Source organism: Varroa jacobsoni, unplaced genomic scaffold (genome assembly GCF_002532875.2).
Source record: "Varroa jacobsoni isolate VJ856 unplaced genomic scaffold, vjacob_1.0 scaffold_193, whole genome shotgun sequence".
NCBI classification, from domain to species: Eukaryota; Metazoa; Arthropoda; class Arachnida; order Mesostigmata; family Varroidae; genus Varroa; species Varroa jacobsoni.
In genome coordinates, this window is record NW_019213095.1 from 18,397 (window position 1) to 38,945 (window position 20,549).

Consider the following 20,549-nt stretch of genomic DNA (forward strand, 5'->3'; position numbering starts at 1 on the left):
AACTAAGAGCTACTGCTGCTTAGTTCGAAAAAAACAGGCTTATTTGTTTGTTTGTTGAAGACCAATTGGAAGGAATTTAACAGTAGTTCTTACATTTGACGTTTAGAGTTCATCGTTAACAATGGCTTACGTCGTTTGACTATAGCGCATGCCGTTAAATCGGCACAGGCATATTTCGAGTACCGCGGCCAGAAAAAAGCGCCCTAATTTAAGGCCTATATGTTCATGATACGTGAGATATATAGATGACAACGGTCTACAGCATTTTGACGTCGTCACAGCGACTGCTCCGCCCCCATCAATTTCGTCGTCGTTTATGATGATTTCCAGCTTTCCAGTGACGTTTTGCACATTCGAATAATTACGTATGCACGCGTGGTAGTCTTGGTTGATCATATGCTACAGCTTCCGAGCTACGCGATTTAAAAGCGACTCATTACATGACTTCAGTGGCACGTTCACTCACTCACTCGTTCACCACTATAAATGTTCCAGCTACCGTTACGATAGCACACGTTTCCTGCTGGTCTGTTGATGAAACTAGGGGCTATATAGGTTGGTAACAAGGAGCTATGAAGCGCTTTGAAGCCAGCCCTATTGCCGTGTTCATACTGTCAGCCGCGTTATGGAGGTCTTCAGAGGCTCTACTCATGAAGAAGATGATGAAGAGCGCAATGATGATGGGATCAATGATGAAGCACGATATGTCTGATTGGTCGATGCCACTGACACGTGAGTAATTACGATTTGTAAAATAACTCTAGGTCGTTGATGTTTTACGACGGTGGATACAATGCGGACTCATATTTAGTCGGGGTCGTATTTTTAAGCGTTCGTTAATTCAGTTTTTACGTAACCGAACTGTTTCAGTGATGCCGCCGGATTGGCACTATACTCACCAGACTGAAATGGATATTCATCCCACGATAGTGATGAACGCAATACCTAATGGAAAGACGTCTGCCGTCATGGTAGAAGACTGGCACAGCCACATGCCCCCCTTGATGATGAGCATGAAACCATCTATCGAAAAAAAGGAAACGATGACCATGATGAAAATGATGACAAAAATGAAAGACGGCGCAGAGATGGCGCACGAGGTAGCCGATCAAAAGATGCGCATGCACATAAGTATGCATGCTGCAAACGATAAACCTCCTACTGCAATGACTGTCGAAACTTCTAGACCGCCTTGTAAAGTTAATCAGATCAGTGGAGTCATGACTGTAACGCCAAATACTGAACCGGTAATGGCCAGACCCGAAATGATATCTGCGCCTTTAATGGCGGTACCGCCTCAGATGATGCAGCCCCAGATGGTCCAGCCCCAGATGGTCCAACCCCAGATGATCCAGCCCATGCAATCGCCCATACAGCAACCTGTTATGATGATGCCCACTAACAATGCGTTCCCATCTAATGTCATGGCTAGCCGCATGGACCGACGGGCTTGAACGAACACACATGAAATACGCGCATGTTGCTCGAGTTGGAAGAATTAATCGGATTGTCCGATACTGATCAATGTCAGATATATACATATAAAAGACTCGAGACTTTTTAATCGTAGCACGATATTATACTTTCATGAGATCGGGCGCGTCCGAACCACATTCGTCCGAACATTCATCGCAATTTGCGGTGCACCGTTAGACCTATACCATTCTGTTGATCTAGTCAGTTACACCATACTAATTACATACAGATACGTTAACACGCCGTTGATAGGCCAGCTTGCACGTCCAGCCTATCGCAAAAGCCTTTTTTTAGCGAACGTAAAAAGGGCTAATCGTGCATATACTAATCACAATATACGCCTTGAATAGGAGCATTAATAAAGTAGATTGTTGTGTGTATACGAACTTAATGAAAAAAATGAATGTACTGCCTTTAGTATTTTATCACTTGGGTCGTGACCTGAAAAGGAAATCATAAATGGAATACGGTATCAGTTACGAACGTATCATTCATCCATGACGTACCATGACTAACCAATAAACTACTGGAGCACGTATGCATACCTAGAGTAAGTCAACAAAGCTAATCGTGTCTTCGTATTTTTCTTGTCTGTTTGTCTCATTAAAGGGTTTAGGTATTCCTGTAAAAAAAATTGCCTAGTTAAGAAGCCAGCCCAAGATCAATACTCAAGTGCTATTTGAGACGAACACACGCGATGAAATGGCAGGCCTGTGTCGTTACCAGAGCTCTATATAAAATGAACGGAAAACGAGGACCAGAACATTGTCGTCGTCGTCGTCATTGTTTAATACAATGACAAACAGAATCTTCGATGTTTTCGGTGTCCTGGTAGAGCCCTTTACCATAACGATAGCATGGAAGATCGGAACTAGACAGTTCAGTCATTGTAAAGTGTTAGGCTTAACGTAATTGTCCTAGTAATAGGCCTAACGTAATGGCGACGCCCTGTTTGAGCATCATCAATTGGATGACTTCTCTTTGCCGCACGACGTAGCTTATTCTACATTTAAACCGTTCAACTGTGACTTTATATTCGTTTGGTTCTATGAAATATTCATTATGACTGAACGAATTTGCATCGTTGTAGCACGATGGTGGATAAAACACTGAAACGCCTGACGGGATCTTTCATGTCCGCTAAACATAAAAGAAAACAATAAAGTATATTTTTTCGATACATATATATATATCACAGTGTCCTTTTTGATCATTCTTCAACTTGTAACAAGCCCTCGGCTCTCAATTTTTACAACGAATAGAATTACAACAATACCGCTGATAACAATCAGGAAGCCATAAAGATTGTTCTTCTAGTAAATTTAATTGTTAGCATGCTACTAAAATGTGTTAAAAGTTGCATTATAAGAAGCGCCAACGATTGTGAAATGTCGGCAGACGTTAGCTTTTATTGACTACATGTCGAATAATTAAGGACGTAACGTCATACGGTCTACTCTAGCGGGCCAAACATTCGTCTGCTAAACGAGAGAAAGTAAAGTGAAGAAAAAGCGTTTATCGACGACTAGACCAGCTAAGCGTCAGTTATACCTGAATCAGAGATCCAGCATGCCAATGCATGTACATACACACTATGTGTCAATAAAACGAAGCTATCTTAGATATTGCATTGTAGTGCAGATCGTCAATATCTTTTGTTTGCTACTGCAGTCATAAATTACGCGCTAGAACAAAAGGTATTAGTATGGCCGCCATTTTCTCCATCCATAACTCTTTTACTTACCTAGCCTTTCTTCACTGTCTTTTTTTTTTGTTGTTATTGAGCATTTACTAGATCTCAGATGCGTTGCCGCCTACTTTTAGCCTGGTTGATTTTAACTACTTGGACGTTCGACCTGGCCCGTGCATTGCCAAAAAAAGCATTGGCAGCCGCCATTTTTTACAAGAATCTGAATCCATCGTCCTCAGACGATTATGTTTCGACAATGGTTGTAGAAACGCTAATGACGCCGATGTCGAGAAGCCAAATACAGAGGTTATGACAGACAGTGGATCTGTTCCTGTAAAATCAACAAGCATTTTCGGCGAAATCTTTACAAATTCATACAAAAAAAAGTGCCTCTAACATCTGTACCTTTTTTTTCGTCTACTAATGTCCATTAAAGGTTATCTTCTCGATTCCATACTTTTTTCTAATGGGCTGCTGCAAACGTATTAAAACCTATAGGATTGTTTTACGTTAGCTTCAAAGACTCTAAGCTTCGGCTGAAACATTTTTGCTGAAGACTAGAGGATCAACTGGAACATCAGAAGTATTTATTTCGCTTTCTCAGTGTTCAAGAAGACTAATGCATATTCACTTTGGACAAGTATTGCAAAAAGTGAAGATATTTATGAGATTATTTAATGTTCATTTGTCAAATGCGCCGTAAGCTTGGAGTAGACGTTCATATAGGCCTATCATTTCGCTGTTCCATTTGTCTATGTTTTTCTAGTGTCTGAAAATTCGCAGGTAACTTTGGAAACCGAGATGCGTACGGCGTAACAACGGAAGCAGGTGAGAGCTGACATAACGCAAAATCCTGCTTAAAATTCTGGTCTTATAGCGCTCGCGATGTCATCGTATGCTGGAAGCCCTGGAAGTATGAAGATGATGCCCAAACTTCAGCGGCCTATGCCACCTGCTAGAGCCCAAGGTCTTTTGAAGAACAGGTGCTTAGGTGTACATAATTACGATGATAAACAGGGGACGGAAATGAGACCGGGGAAGTACTTAACACGCATATATTTTCCAAGGAAAAATAGCGTCATCTTTAGAGGTTAATTTATGCTGAGACGATTAAAAACGTTTTTTAATTTTAGAAATGCAAAGCGGTCATTTTTTGCCAGGCATTATTATTATTATTTAAATCCAATTTATTTGACTTTTGCAATTTTTCGGATATTGGCCGAAGCCGATAGGAATTGCGTGCTCTACGTAGACATAGCACCACCCTCGCAGGTGGGAGCTTTAAAAATGATTGAACTGTACTACACTACACTTAACTATAATAGGTATATCCAAGAGCATTCTATATCATTAGAGAACTCGGGCCATGCCATTGTCAAGCTGCTAAGCGACTGCGGTTGTCATTTTCTATTGCCAGACAGTGTTCCATTAGGAAACAAGGACACACGCTGACGTAATGCAATTGATTCAGCTTATCTTGTGAACTCGTTTAAACTTCCTCCAGTCCTTTATGCCAAAGCGACCGGGCTGACACGTTCGGGAACTATGACAGGAAACGAGAGCGAGAGAGAAAGGTCTGTAGAGCGACTCAGAATCCGCATGTGCAAAGTATAGATGTATTTCAAATAATGAACACTCTATGTGAATTGACTCAGACAGGTGTGGCCTCAGGCAATCTATACCAACCCATTTGGGTCGAAAGCAGCCGGCATAGTATAGACAACGAACCAGTTCAAGCCATCTTGCGGATTTTCCGCCAAGGAAAAAAGGGGCTATCGCATCAGGACGGGGGTTAGCGGCTGACAAAAATTCTATCTGACAGAAAAAAGAGTTTTAGAGGGAGCGTGTCGCGTACGGCACCCCCAATAAATTGTGTAGGTTGAAGTTGAAACCTATTCGTCCGTAAGGTGCTTTCAGGTCTTCTTTGTCCTTACCATACGGACATACGAATCATGTGGCGATGCCTCCACTTTTTTTCCACCAAAAAATCCTAAATAAACAGCGCAGCTATACGTAGAGCAACGAAAGACAAACATAAATTGCTTTTCAATAAAAAATCTGATTAGTAGAACACATGATCTCTTGTTAAGAAAGGAGAGAACGCGCATACCTATAAAAAAACAAAAGAGTTTTTCGATGAATGTTTCCCAGCAGCAACGGCTTTCTAGGAGCCCAAAATCACAGCATGTAAAATGTATCATTTGCTTTAATTTATATCTATAAAGTAATTTTACATTTAAATACAATTAATCGTCGTACGAAAACGCCTTATTAGAGAACGACGAGCACCAAATAGTTAAACACTGACGGACCGCACGCATTGATTGAAGTACATTATTGCCATATTGGTAGAAAAACTCTCTCATAAGTCTCTCATAAGTGACCGCCTGTCCTTTGATTCGCTCCTTTTTTTTGGGTATTCAAAATCCAACTGAATTATCCGTTCTCATCGTACTGAACACATTCATAATAACATTATTAAACAAAAACAAATTGCAATCCTTCCGACTGCTCGTGTTATAGTTCTAAAAAAAGATAAACTATTTGAGTAGGACTTTCTTTATTGGCCACGTTTTTGTTTTTCTGAAGTGTGTGGTTTATATCGTTATCAGAGGCAAGGTTCTCGTGTCCCAGTGTAGAATATTTAGGAAACAAAGGCGTGAAGAATTCGAAAAGACATCAAAAGTACTTAATAATTCAGATATGATTAATCCGGTAGCTTGACTCTGACGTTCGCAGATGTTTATAGAAACCAGTGTGTTGCTGCTCAGTTTTTAAGGGCTTCAGATACACTTCTTGCCTTACGAATATTAAATAGATGTTTGCAGTTAGTAATAAAGCCCGATGGTTTTCTTAAAAGAAGCATTCTTCCAGTGGTCTTCAGTCCCCTTTTCTGCTTTCGTAGCTGAGGTAAAATCAGTCGTTGAAAAAACTCCTTACTCCTTTACGAGCTTAATGACTTAAGTCTTCTACCAGTGATGATTATATTCTACTACTTAGCGTCGCAAAGTTATTTAATATTCTTAACAAATGTGCAGAAATACCTCGAAGGTGTATAAATAGGCCAATGATCGTTGTAAAGTAGCGTAACTAAATCACTGACAGATACGTGACATGATGATGTTTTTCATGTATCGAAACTTCGTATATATTAAATAGAAGCTAGGGTCTATTTTTACGAAGGGTAGATGATTCGTACCTTCTCAGTTAGTATTGTTTGCGGTTGTCCATTACGCCATGTATGTTTAGATGAAGGCAAGGCCAAGCGCCTCCTTCTCTAGGGCCTTGAGTCCGCCTACAAGTGACGGTTTGCTCTACCCTACATGATGAAAATCTAAGAAAAATGAAGACAACTGGCCCTCGAAATCTTCACTACGCAAAATATGAAACGACGTTCGCTACATGAGAAATTGTTCGGTGACAACCATACTTTATCATCACTCCACTGACGCACTTATAAATTCAGCTCAAGGGGAACCCGAAACGAACATAGGGCGGAAAGAAGGCCAGCGTGCTAATGCTTCGTGCCGTTCATAAAGCGCCTGTATGAATAATGATCGTCGTGCTGATGAAAATGCAAGGCTTTTGGTTAAACACGACATCGACGTGGATCATCTATAACGAATTACTAACAAGTGAGCGATTCGATCTGAAGTCGAATACCTCACAAAAAGAGTGCTATGCCACATACCGGATATACCCAGCGCCACGCTTCTACCCAATGAGCGCGGCTCCGTTCCGCATAAGATACGCGGCCTGCTGCTGTTTTCGTCAGTGTATGTCTTGTTGGTTCGCGTCATTTGTGTTCTAAGCGTTTTTCAGTATCGACGCGGAGCGTTCTAGAATAAACCTGAGGATGAAGCTATTCATGTTATCACTTGCCATTGTCCTCGTGTTGATGTACGTGCAAAAGACCCAGGCGTTTAAGCTTAAAAAATATAAAAAGGCCGCGTTTGCCTACATGCTTTTACAGGCTTCCAAACCTAAACTAGAACCAACGATGGACATGATGATGATGATGAACGGTGAGTCTTTTTGCAGTGCTCGAAGTGTTGCCCTCGTACAGGCCTGGGATAACAACTATTGGTGTTACATGTGAAGTCTGTTGTAGCTGCTATTTAAAAGTCAATGTCTACTGGACTGAGTATGTATGTGCTTGCTGAAACGTCACTTTATGGTAATTTGCAAGAGCTAGAGCTTAAAAGCACGTGCTTCTTTAGTTTTAATTAATGCATCCTCAAAAAAAGTATATATATCCAGAAAAAAAAAATGTTAATTCAATAATCAATCATGTACACATTGAATAAGATCATAATAAACGTGTTGTTTTTGATTGCCAAGTCAATACATGTAAGTTTTTTTTTTTTTTTTTTTTTTGCCTGCATTTTAGGAATGATGATGACTCCTATGCCTGGCATGATGGTGCCAGCAATGGAAATGAAAGACCCTCTCGAATCAGAAATGCCCTGTCATATGACGGAAAAAGACATCAAACCGATGCCAGCAATGATAATGATGATGGATTAAGAGCGTACTGTACAATAACAATCTTCATGTTAGTAAACAAACCTACCTCGCCTCTGTCAGCATTGCATACAATATATACTCACTCAAATCTAACCTAAACAAAAATAAACCTGAATTTTCTCTCTAACAGTTAATATATTTAGGCGGTACACCTAAATTTTCGTTCAATTTACTTGGAAGACTCGTTGTCATTCTTGTTTGTCAAATCTTATTTGTCAACGCTAGTGAACTACATACAAATTGCAACATGGCCATAAGAGAACGTACTTTCCTATTCAATTTTTAGATAAAGCCAAACAGAAGAGTAACTCTCTGATGAAGATCTTGGTTTCTGTGATGTCGATGACTGCACCTGCGAAGACATCTATGCCACTTGTTTTATAAATGTTGTTGTCTTCTGACGTTATAAATAAATACTTTCATTATCGCAATTTTTACTCAACGGCGTAACGTATTACTAATCTAATAAGAAAGATATTGTTTTGATGAAGAATGTGAGATAATAAGATGTTCTAAGCGTCCAATGAAAACTCAAAAATCTAAATGATACGGGACAAGTTCGTACATTGTAGACAGGCAGAACGATTTCTTAACAAGCAATACGAACTATGCAAAAGACAGCTTTCTTTCTAGGTGGAACAGCAATACAACTGCTAGTAATCTTCTTTTTGCAGAAAAATTTAGCTTCCTATAGACTTTTCACAAATCTGGATTTTTGATCATTCGATTGTATCCAAAAATTGGTCCCGATAAAAAAGTTGTGTATAGGAACAGGTTCAAAAGGTCTATGCATTGACACATCCTGATATCGACTCTACTGGTGCTGCAGGATTTATTCAAGTGATAGGATTAGGAAAAGAATGACGATAGAAGATGCAGTTCCTTGTTTAACATCATCCTGTGTCCCACACGTCACAACTAGATCATACGCATACATACACTTACATACATACCCACTGAAACTTCGTCGGACTGGCACACGCTTCTACAATATGGGACACATACATCCGTCTGTCTAACTGACATTATATTGGCCCTGCTCTACGGCCTTTGGCTCAGCGGGAAGAATGACCAACAAACCGAGTATAATAATAATGACGCTCAGTAGCAACATACAGCAGAGAACAATAACGGGTAAGGACAATTTGTGTGTAAGCCCAAAATGACCCACATTAGAAAAGAGTCTGCGAGCTTTCGGAAATGGCACCGGAAGTCCGCTGTCACATGCGATTCAACCTTGCACAGGATGGCACATTGTTCCGCTTGACACAGACCGTCAGCGTATTAGATAGCAACTCTAGCTGTCGTTGTAGTAAGTCTGGATGGCGGATAAAACAGAGATTGCAAAGCGTCCTGCTACATGTCTGAGCTCTTTTGTGATGTTCTAGACTTTGTACAAGGAAAGGAATGATGGACAGCCGACGGCGAGAAAACGGATGCACAGGGTCAGGCAACGATCTCAGAGCTGAATCACTCCCATCATGATCGTTCGAATAACGTTGGGTGATGGTAACATTTCTTCAGAGAGTAATATTAGGCGTGCCACATATTTAATAACATAGGATATATACTAACTGACGATCGTAAACTTTGTTTCGCTTACGTGACAAAAAGGTCGATGACATTACTATTTGTTTAAAAGGGGCTATATGTAACTTCAACAATTGACTGCAGCCCGGCATAGAGACGTCCCAAACAGTTCTGAGCAGACCGCGTATCGAAATTCCATTACCTCTAAGTCGGCCGCTAGTGAATGTTAACTTGTAGGGCAATAAGCGTTACTAACTGCTTTTTGAAGTTCAGCTTATCCTCGCTTCACTTCAGGAGATTAAATACCTAATACTCTGTATTTAGAAGCTGGCATGAATTTATATTAGAATATATATGGGTATTGATTCATTCTAGAAGCATTTTGTTCACCGTGCACCTTCGGCTCTACGATACCGAACTGGGCCCAAACTGAAATATTGAGCTACCCGGTTTTGTAGAAAATACCGGCAATCAATGATAGGCGAAGAAGCTGTCCATTGATACTTGCTAGTTGGAAATCACCGTGTCACGTGGAATCCGTTGTGAACAATGTTTTTTCGTGGTTCCCATTTAGCCTTTCAGAGCTGGATGACCACCTGCTGCTGTGGACGTTTAGATGACTCGTAAATCCATATTCGACGACTAAAAGTTCCTATGAATTTTCATAAAATTCGGTGACTTCAACTTCACAAAAAATGTATCGTATAATTGACTTTACCGAATATCAGTAAAATGACATAGAATTTGTCTACCCAGCTACTGTGTGGTGTAAAACTAATTTTACGTTTCGAGATTTATGTTTGGTACCGTTGTTAAGCAGTACTTAAGGACCTCAGGCCATATCGATGAAATCAATTGTCCATAAGGGGTTTTCAAGATGGTTAGAATTAAAATACGTAGATAGCAATTGGTTACTGATTAATCATACGATTGACATTTTATTTTTGTAAGATAAAACATGGCTTATCCAATAATTCAAAACTGAAGGTGAAAATACAAGACGCAGCGCCACCAGACTGAAACATCAGATTGGACGGGAGCCTGCTGTCATTGATGCAGAATTTCATATGCCTGACACGTGCCACTTTCGTGTCTTGCCATCGAAATTAGGCTTCAAAGTCGGCCAATAGCGGGACAAATACTCATCTCCGGCATACGTCTACATATATAGTGCCACACAACAGCGGTGCTGGCCCAGTTAACGCGTATGCACTTATACGTTAAATAGAGCAGATCTATAGATTTCACTTTCGTTTTAGGTTCCATGGGATCTTTTACCACTCAGGTCAAAAGCGGTCGTTCTAGACGGAAAATTTACTCAATTTGTTTAGTGTACCATATATGGGTAGCAACGTGGAAAGACTCGCGCATTCCGGAGTCTCGGAGCGGAAGCTTCTAGTTCAAAGAAAGAACAGCGTCACTGCAACTTTTTGAAAGTTACTAAAAACATTATACAAAAAGATACTGAATTACCCTAAGAGTGCAATAGAAAGTCGAAAATTGACCCTAAGGTGATCAATAAATGTATTTTAAAGATGACGTTATTTAAAAATTGAGGTGTACGCATTTTACGAGATGCAAATGTTTAACTTTCTCAAGCCATTCTAATCAATATTTTTTTTGGAATAGCAATATCTCTCGATATCCCTAATATATCGTTCACTAGGTTTCTGCTGTACCATAAAGGTTCTTATATGTTTGTCTGTTTGCCTGTCGCACCATAAACTACCCTTTGAATTCCTTCAAGGATCAGGCTGATGTTTCTGAGTTGTCAGAGATTTATCCAGGGAAGGCCGACGCAGAAGATGAAAGACTTTTCTCCATAATGTTGAGAGCTTGCTTTTCCCCATAGCGGGTAACTTTGCTGGCCGTAAGCCGATGGTCCCATCCTCATTTTCATTTTTCATGTTTGAAAACAATACCATACCGACGTTTATATGGCAGCTATCAGCATCGTCCACGCTGATATATCATCAAAGGTTTTTTTTTCTGTACAAATGGTACGACGGCAAAAACGGTGTGCTCAAGGGGTGCTTCAGAGCAACGTAGGAGCGGAGCGAACTTTGCGGGATATGCTCTGCTAAGGAGATGCCAAATTTGAATTGTGATAAATCATTTATATGGTCGATTCACGAGAAGAGAAAAAATAGATACGCTCAATAACGTGGGCTTGAGGATACAACAAGGCGTCATCAATCCACGTAGCATTTATGTACTGATGTTTGAATGCATTCCATGATATATGATTTTTTAATATCAACATATGATTGGCAAAATTAGCCGTTGGCAATCAAGCTGCATGACCATGGTGGCCTGTTACCCACGATGCCAGAGGTGAGTCGAACCGTTCTACTGCTTCTACTACCCGAGAGAAGATCACAAAGGAAACTTGCAGGCGAAAACAGGTAATGACGTCGGTAAATTACGTGCGAATAAGGTCCCAACACCGATAAACGACACATGTGAATCGGTTGCAAAGGAAAGCTGCTGGGAGCGATACCCTCGGAACAGGAATGAACGCCTAAGACAAAACAATAAAGCGGAAACTTTTACAGCTTACGATAGCTTCTCTCAACGAGAATAACGGGGGAAGAAAGACTCCAAAGCAAGCAAGCAATGATCACAGCCCCCAAGGGAACTGGAACAGAAGCATAGAAGAGGCTATGTCTCTCACGATCTGCCCGAAGAGCTTGCTCCAAAGAAATGGCTGACGCTGACATAGTAGTTATTGGCGAGTCTAACATTGGTCTATGGAACAGTTGGCAGATAACATGGAGTCTCCATGGTATAGCGTGCATAAAAGACAGAAAAGGCACTGCGACAAATAGGTTGGGCAGCTAGCTTGTAACCCGAACGAAATTACTGAAGACTTTAACGGGGTTTAAGACGGGTGTAGAGGAATCGAAGACAGAAGTAGGAGATAGTCCAATGACCATTGCTCGGAATCTTAATGCGGTATCAGAGGTAGGGATAATTGGCAGCTGCAAAATGTATCAAGTGATCCGACTTGATGACTGAAAAGTGTTTGAAGAGAAGGAAGTGCTAAGCGATCATGATCTTATATAGTTTTTTGTATATTCCATGTAACCAAGCAATGATCCTGATAGCAGAACGAGGCGAACGTACCTGGGAAAAAGGGAAAAGAGAGGCCATAAACCGCTGGGTGCAGAAACATGGAGACCCACAGAGTAGGGATTCACAGCGACTCCTAGAAGAAATCTGCGGAGTAAAAAAGTCTCATAAGTAAAAAATGAAGAAATTGCTGAAAGCAGCATGTAACCGATCTAGGAAGAAATTTGAACAAATGAGAACCGGCAACTACCTAAACGCATTCTAAGAGGCTATTGGAAATTAGAAACAACTGCCGGAGAAGATTTCGAGTAAAATGCAAGAACCCTCATGGGGTTGCCCTTATAACTTCGTAAGAGGAAAAGCCGGCAGGGTAAATAAACTCTGCTAGAGAAATAAAAAAATACTTCTTTTTAGTATTTCACCAGCCTTTTGATCGAGCTGAGTTTATAGGTCCAGACCCTCAAAAAGCGATCTTACATGTTACAAGGTTAAAAATATTGGAGGTAGAAGAATGTATCAAAACAGGTAAAGCGCCATGTCTGGAGGGAACTCCGACCTCAGTCACAAGCACTGTTTGAGGAGTTTTCTATCATGATCACTGTAGTTGCAAGGCAGATTCTCGGGGCGTTACTTACCACACTGTAAAGGAGTAGATCGTGCTAATCTTTAAAGGTAAAGATTCCTGCAGACATGTATGCTTGCTACGAACATTGACGAAGGCATACAGCCTGTAATTTACCAAAGGATTAGAAACATTGTCCAAGGAGGAATTCCTCTGTCTGACAGTGAGGTTTTTGGAAGCACAGATCAGTGCTAACAGCCGATAGGCAGGTTGTTAAATAGGGCTGAGAACGTGAGGGAAAACTCGATTAGAGCAGGAAAAGCTTTGACACATTATTTCCACTGACGTTAAAAAAATGCTTTCAATAGCCTTCCATGGCGGGCAGTGCTCGCATGTTTGAAGGAAGGAAAAGTTGTGCAGTGTTTAGAGTTTTTGGTTATAGACTACCTGTAGGAAAAATCGGTAATCAATGGAGAAACTACATTTTCTATAATAGCTGGGGTTCTACAAGGGCTTATGTTTGGTCCTCTCTTGTGGGTCTTGACGTATGATAATGTGCTAACGCTAAGGAGTCTTTCTTTGAAAGATGAAATTATTTCCTATGCAGATGGTTTCAATTTCACAGGTCCGATTGGAGAGGAATTTCAAAGGAAAGCAAATTAGATTTTAAGAGAGATCTTGATATGGTGGAAGAAACACGGGCCTTTAGCCCCCTGCCAAGTTAGAGGTTTTATTACTCACCAGCAGGAAAAATTGCAGCATTCCACACCCACTTTAGAAAGGAAAAAGTAAGCTCGTTAAAAATAGCGAAGTAAATGGGTATCCAACTCGATCACGCAATGCGGGGAGTGTGCTACATCAAGCAAGCCGTGACCAAGGTATCAACTAATTTAATGGAAGTTGTCAGAATATTGGCAAATACCATGGCCCGCAGGAAGAGAAAATGCGTCTCACGGCAGTAGCAGAGTTGATTGCGTTTGTCAGAGCACCCATCTAGACATACCCGAATCTATGAGGTTTACCATCAAGAAGCAACTTAAAAATACTCAGCATACCCACAAACTTAAGGTTATCCAAACCTTTCGCGCAATTAGTTCAAACGCGGCCTTGGTCCTGGAAGGCCCCATTTCCTGGGACTTGAAAGAAAAGAAGGTGATATTCGACGGGTGATGCGGAAGGCGAGATCTTCAGAGTATAGCAAAGAAAAAATGGTGATGATCTTACACGATCTTAAGAGTTACAAAACTATTTTCAGATGGCAGGGACCCCATCGGACATCTGTGTTCTTTGCATTGCGGGTTCTAAAATGGAACACCACACGTTAGCGACCCAGACAGCGCTCATCCATACTACAGAATAACACCTGGCAGAGGAGATAAGATTCTCTCTAGGAAACGGCATGAAGAGGTTTGCATTCTTCATCATCTTATTACGAGAGCGTTGGAGTACAAGTGAGAGTCTGGCACAGCAGATCTTGAACGAAAAAAGTCGTGACCAAGTAAGGTGGCAGACCATATTTTGTCAAACTCGGGAAGACGCCCGGAAGAGTCATACTTTCGTGCAGGGAGCTGGCTCGTTAGGAGGGGGCGGTCCCTGCCTAGCCACTCTTTCTTATAAGCCTATAGTAGTATTAAATGAAGATCTGGGTTGATTCGCAACCTTAGGGGAGAAATTGAGAATTAGTAAATAGAGATATCAACAGGAATAAGCCCAAAGCTCGGCCCACATGAGTTTGCTTACCAGTATGCTTTGATGCAATCGGTCGTATGCAAATGTATGTCGTATGGAAAAAATATCCAAGTCTATATATAAAAAAATAGTAATAATAATAATAAAGTAATGATAATTTTTTTTTTAAATCAAGCTGTGCACTCGGATGCTCAACAGCATTTCTTCAATTATTTCTCGGGCGGAACTTTTACGTTAACGGTACGTTAGCCTGTGATTCAAGTCCCAATAGATGCTTCCTTGTGCTGTCATCACATCCTGACAGACACATCCATCCTTCGGAACGCGCACAAATCAAAACCCGATTAGACAATGTAATTGTCAGAATTAGTGTTAACACACAAACTGCTAGCTAAGTGACAGAGAAAGCTCTTCTCACACTACATTTAATAGCTGGGTTCACGATTTCACATGCTCGCGGAAACTGTTGCCGCTTCCATGCTATGCTACATAAGAATGTTTAATTAGCTTATCTAAACCTTTTCAGCTTCCTTGCATGGCCTATCGGTGCCTAACGGCATGCTGCGTCGCTTCGTCAACTATTCCGATCAGCAACATACGCCAAGGATCATTCTCTCAAGAGAATGATCCAAGTTCTGTTCAGTTGTAATGAGGAGCGGCAGTTTAATTTATGGCATACATTTATAGTCGTCATAGGTACGACTTCATAATACTTCTTGAAACTTGCGAATCAAAGCCCTTCGACCTGCCTGTCGTGATGTGACGCTCGTTAAAGATGATATCGTAGAACCGAGGAGTAGTCGATGTAGTACTACAGCCTTCCGAGTTGAGGGATATCTATCGAGGAGATCACTGGTGTTGTTCTGCCACCGGTGGTCCTTCTAATACTGCTGGCAATCGCGATTTTAGACGCTTGACACGCCTACGTTTGAAGTCCCTAGAAAAATGGGTAGCCTATGTATTCGTGTAAGACTTGCGAGTAGAAAGAGACAATCGACTAAGCGGGTGGCACACTCTGAAACAGTATGTATCGGTGGGAATCAAACCCCTTTCACAATGAGCAGCCTTGCAATAAAAGGCCACTATTTAGGATACTCATATTTAGGAGAATTTATTCGAACTCGGTCTCAAGCCGAAAACCCTGTTCCCGGTTTCAGGCGACCCAGGCATCGACACTTACAACGTACTAAAATTTAGCCGAAGTGCTAAAATCACCCATTATTTATCCGAGACCGCGCCGATAGCGCCCGTGGCTCAGCAAGACTGGTTTTTGTAAACTGGTTTTTGCGGAGAAACTGACCAATTGTCACTCGTATATGAAATCACACTATAGTTTTATAAAATCTAAAATATTTAAATACTAGAGGCAGCCCATTGGCAGTAGCCTGTGCTCAGGAAGACAAACTACTCATACGATCAGGAATAGGAGGACAGTGCAAAGAGGAATTGTAGCAGAAGTATGCGATGGCGAGCACCATGCCACGGACCCTGCCCCGGCGAAACGTATTAGTACTTTGCTGTGTTGGTTTCTGCAGTCGAAGAAGTCTCCAGGACCGAATCTGATAGGCACTGAACACCTTAGGGGTGTGGCTGACACGTTCTCCATTGGACAGCTTTATTCAATGCCTGTTTAGAACATGAACAGCAAACAATAAAATACAGTAAAGCACAAAATATGCTACTTTGAGAGGTGTAATCGCCAACTGAAAGAGGCGATTTATGCCGTTAATCTTAAATTTATATTTTATATGGCGAACGTGCTCTCAGCATATGATCAAGGCGATTCCACAAGGAAAGTCAGTTAGTATAGTTTATCCAATCAGTTGACGTAGCATAGGCAGATAACGTGTGTTTCATTGCTCTGTCTCTACGACTGAACGACCTACCTTCCCAATATCGAAATCGGGAGGCGCTGCCTGATCTCGACAATCTTGTCATATTTAAAAAGAATCTGTTTAGTGTCGAATAGAGTCTCGCAAGGTACTCGTTATACTGGTAATCAACATGAATGAAACGTCTGTGATGGCGTTCAGCAACGAAGAACGCCATATCTCTACCGACATGCTCTATATATATATATATATATATATATATATATATATATATATGGGAACGACAGCTCTGAAGTACTTGACGAGCTTCAGTTACTTTCGCCTATTTCACCCGTTAACGCCAAACCTTTGCAGAACGTACTACGGACGGAGTACGGTGCTTAATGGCTAATATTCGCTGAAACCCTGAAAATGACGTGATGTATTGGCCATGATCATTTGTTGCTTTATTGCGAAAAAAGGACTAACTTTTTTCTTAGTAAAAACAACAACTGAATCTACGCCTGCCACAATAAACAAAACCAACTGTACATTTCTATTGGAAAGATTTGAAAAGCATGAAATTTCTATCAAAACATATTGTTTCATTTGAAGTTTCATATATATATATATATATATATATATAAAATAAGATGAGAAAATTTACCACTTTTTGGATTTTTTCCTAAAGTACCTTCTTTAATTTTTTTTTTTGTATAGATGCTCAGTATTAAAGTTACGAATTGTATAGCTAACTTTGTTCTAGATTTTTGTATTTTTTTTCTAAAACAATTCTCGAATTTAGACATAGCTAAATAAAAAATTGAAAAAAAATTAGTAGAAATACAGGAACTACAATCTTCTCTGTTGTACTTTTTATCAGTGAAAGTGCAGTCACAGCAAAAGGTCTACGGTAAATATACTTTCAAGCTCATTGACGTCAACTTGATAAAACACAAAAGTCGGCACTTTATCCTAACTTTAACTGTCTTGTATAACTTCAACAAACAATCTGTCTTTTATGTAACCTGAAATAAGTTAATTAAAAAACACGGGACACTTCGTGTGCGCAGAGCAAACCGACGTTGGTGTCAATATATCAAAAAGGGTTGGATTCAGCACACGTTCAGCATCACCAGATGCACCGTAACGCATATAAAGTTAGGCGAAGTCGCCTTTTTTCCTAGTATTATATGCACTGCTCTTGAAACAAACAGAAAAAGTGTTGATTCTAGTGTTACGCTTTACATTTTGTAAAGGAAAATAAAACTCATGCAACATTTCCTTCGTGCGCAAATTTCCTATATTTATTAATACTTTACATGTAATAATATTGAAATGGGATCCCGGTATACAGAAAGGATGCCGTTTTTGTCCAATTAGAATTTCTTATTAGTGTCGTATGGTGGCCTAATCTTTAGGCACATGATCATCATAATGAGTACCCTCTATTTACAAAGAAGACGAGCGTCCTTGTTAATGATAAGGATCATCTCACAGGCACGCCGAGAGCCTTATTTAGCCAGGTCTAGCTTAGAACGTCATATTGCTAGGAATCTGCACATTTCGATTTTGTTAGATTTAAAAATGATAGCTAACGATGTCATCCATTGTCAGAGCAAGTTGATTCAGGCCAGATAACTTTCGCTTGTAGAGTAACCCCAACATTTTCTGGCTAAAATACCCTATTAAGCTCGTTTATGCTGTCGACTACAAACTAGAGACAATTGAAAGCAGCTATTACCATAGTTTCTAAAATAAAAAACGACAGGATGAGGGCTGTTAGCCAGACTCGTTCGGCTTATGACTATTAAGCCCTCTTCTATGCGTAGCAATGCTGTGGACCTTTGTTGAAGCCTCGACCTACTACCTCGGCATAGTGTTGGACATATATTGGCCGTTATGCAAGTTGCAGCCTAGGTTGGTCAAGACAGTTGAATAGGTTCTCAAGACTGAGCTACTGACTATACAATCATGGCAGCGTCTTCGTATAAGACTACTAAGCTGAATATAGCTCTGAGGCATGTTTTACGTATCTAAGCGATTTTAACAGCGTATTGAGTTAATCAACGCACGCAGTGTGCAGGTATAAACAAAGCAACTGGCACTCATTAGTTAGATTGTAAACACTTGATTTTCGTACAGGATTTTATTTTAGATGTTAACTTAAACCTGACCTTCCTAAGAAAGGCTTCGTTGGCTTGCTTTTTCCTCTCTTCAACACAATACATTTAGCTGGACCCGCTCTTTCAACTCGTTACGTAACCCTGATAAGTCGAGCCAAAAGTCTCAGATTTGGCCTCTGTTATTACCACTATTTCTGATATTGTTATCAGTCAGTCAGTCATCAGTCAATCAATCAATCAATCAATCAACTAATCAGTCATCTATTTCCCTTAGTTACCATTCTAATTAAACGACACTTAGTTTTGTGCTGATGGAAATGAACAGTTATGATGACTACCATTGTTGTGTATCTTATAAGCTTGTCATTTTTTGAACAGCATTCAATTAGAGAGACGTCTGGCTCTTTTTGGCGGTCCGTAGTCTTTGGATCGTTTTTGAGTCAGCAGTTTGTGTACGTATTTTATATATATACTCGGTTGTACGTTTCGTCTGTTTATCTGGTGCGGACCGTTTTGTGACTATTATCACAAACTTCAGTATTACATTGAATCCTAAAAGACTCGTGCGATGTTATTTTTCTCAGCTAGTTGAACTTTTTAGGGCTGAATTCATTAACTAGTCTTATTCGCTTATACATGTATATCCCTAGCAAATAGGAGAAGATCCTAACTTCTAACTAACTAAATTCAACCATGTCACGTAGTATAAAGTTACTAAAAATTCATAATAGTAGTAATCATATAATTATTATTAAGAGCTCTACAACAACCCAAATATGAGATACGGTAATGCGAAAAGCCAGTATATATTCTTGCGTCCTAACGTTCTTCAGTCACCTGTGTGGCCACTCGCATCCAGATCTAAGCAAGCCAGATAATACGCATCTCATATGGGCTCGCAACCTGTAAACAAGATCTGTGAAATAAAATTTAATAGTGTGTGTATCGGACTAGACAATATCTGGCTAGCGCTTTAGACGGGGTGGCGTTCGACGCTTTGAAAGCGGCGTTTTTGTAAAAACGTCGATTCCGAGCCGATAACTGTAACAGCTGAGCTCAAAGCACGCTGTGTGCATACACCCGATCCGTCCTTTAAGTTGTTCCCAAATGGATTTTGTTCCAGCTCTGTTGGAGTTCTTACTTTCACGAATGCGCGCACGCGCGCTATCGACGACAGGGGAAAAATCACGAAAAGCGTCTGTGCGCTTGATGAAAAATGGGCACTAATCGTTGTGCGGTCCAGGTGACTTATCTAGTAGTCACCAACGCATCTACGCTTAACCGAGTTCACGATTCAAATTAGTAGAGTGCAGTAAATACGATAACGCATAACAATTCGACCGTAACAGCACTAACGGTAGTAATCGAAATCAATGGAGAGCCGATCATTTAAGCGGATCATTATAGTCGGGTAGACAACACCTCATTGATTGGGTTGTTGTCCTCACAGGACGACGACGCATGCGACGGCATTCGACTCAGGTCCAAAATAGCGACATTGCACCTGCTGCCAATGGCGCCTCGATCGTTGGCATTGCCGCAGACGGCTGCGACCGTTTCCGCTGCTGCTTGCTGATCTGCTGGGTATGGCAGTTCCAGTATACCCTCCACCGAGGGTTAGAACCTAAATCATACTCGCTTTTTGGCGGTCTTTTTCGAGCTCCCAAAGTGGTACCATTTTTTTTCTTTGCCGAAGTCCGGGGCAAAGTGGGAGGGCAAGCTTCCCGATCGGTCCTTCAAAGGAGGAAGCTTGCCTTCTTCGACGTCGAGCGCCTCAGTAATTGCGACATCTGGGCGGTGGGTTCGTCGACCTTGAACTTGAAGAGCAGCATGATACGATTTAGAGAAATATTAGTAAACTTAGCCTGCCCAGACGGCCAAGGAAACTTGAATAATTTAGAGGAAGACTGCTTTGTTCTATTCTCTTGAATTTCCTTCGATGCGATGCGAACTGAATGAAACAGATATTTTGTTCTTTGATAGAGTCATTGTTTGAAAATGTTTGCTCGAACACAAATTCCGGGTTTTTGCAACCAGTCGCGCACAAAATAGGAATCCATTCATGG

The 20,549-nt window shown here is 40.7% G+C and overlaps 3 protein-coding genes across 12 annotated transcripts in view; 2 read left to right on the forward strand and 1 right to left on the reverse strand.

The window, feature by feature from the left end:
- The first annotated feature begins 487 nt into the window (after positions 1–487).
- On the forward strand, positions 488–2,039 carry LOC111273008 (uncharacterized). The gene is made up of 2 exons (XM_022854697.2): positions 488–732; positions 871–2,039. The coding sequence occupies exons 1-2, from the start codon at positions 573–575 to the stop codon at positions 1,452–1,454; spliced, it is 744 nt and encodes a 247-aa protein (XP_022710432.1). The 5' UTR covers positions 488–572; the 3' UTR covers positions 1,455–2,039.
- Positions 2,040–6,876: 4,837 nt separating this feature from the next.
- On the forward strand, positions 6,877–8,135 carry LOC111272997 (uncharacterized). Of its 2 annotated transcripts, XM_086973503.1 has the most exons (3): positions 6,877–7,191; positions 7,557–7,721; positions 7,980–8,135. In XM_086973503.1, exons 1-2 carry the CDS (start codon positions 7,023–7,025, stop codon positions 7,691–7,693), a joined length of 306 nt encoding a protein of 101 aa, XP_086829629.1. In that variant the 5' UTR covers positions 6,877–7,022; the 3' UTR covers positions 7,694–7,721; positions 7,980–8,135. The 2 variants fall into 2 exon arrangements, with proteins under 2 accessions (XP_086829629.1, XP_022710422.1); XM_022854687.2 differs by having other exon boundaries at positions 7,557–8,135.
- A 9,502-nt stretch (positions 8,136–17,637) lies between these two features.
- The window catches only part of RhoGEF3 (Rho guanine nucleotide exchange factor 3), a 158,450-nt gene continuing 155,538 nt past the window's right edge, over positions 17,638–20,549 (reverse strand). For all 9 annotated transcript variants that reach the window (XM_086973444.1, XM_086973446.1, XM_022854777.2 and 6 more), the window contains one exon: positions 17,638–20,300. In XM_086973444.1, the coding sequence (XP_086829570.1) occupies positions 20,113–20,300 (188 nt within the window). In that variant the 3' untranslated portion in view covers positions 17,638–20,112. The remainder of the gene's footprint in view (positions 20,301–20,549) is intronic.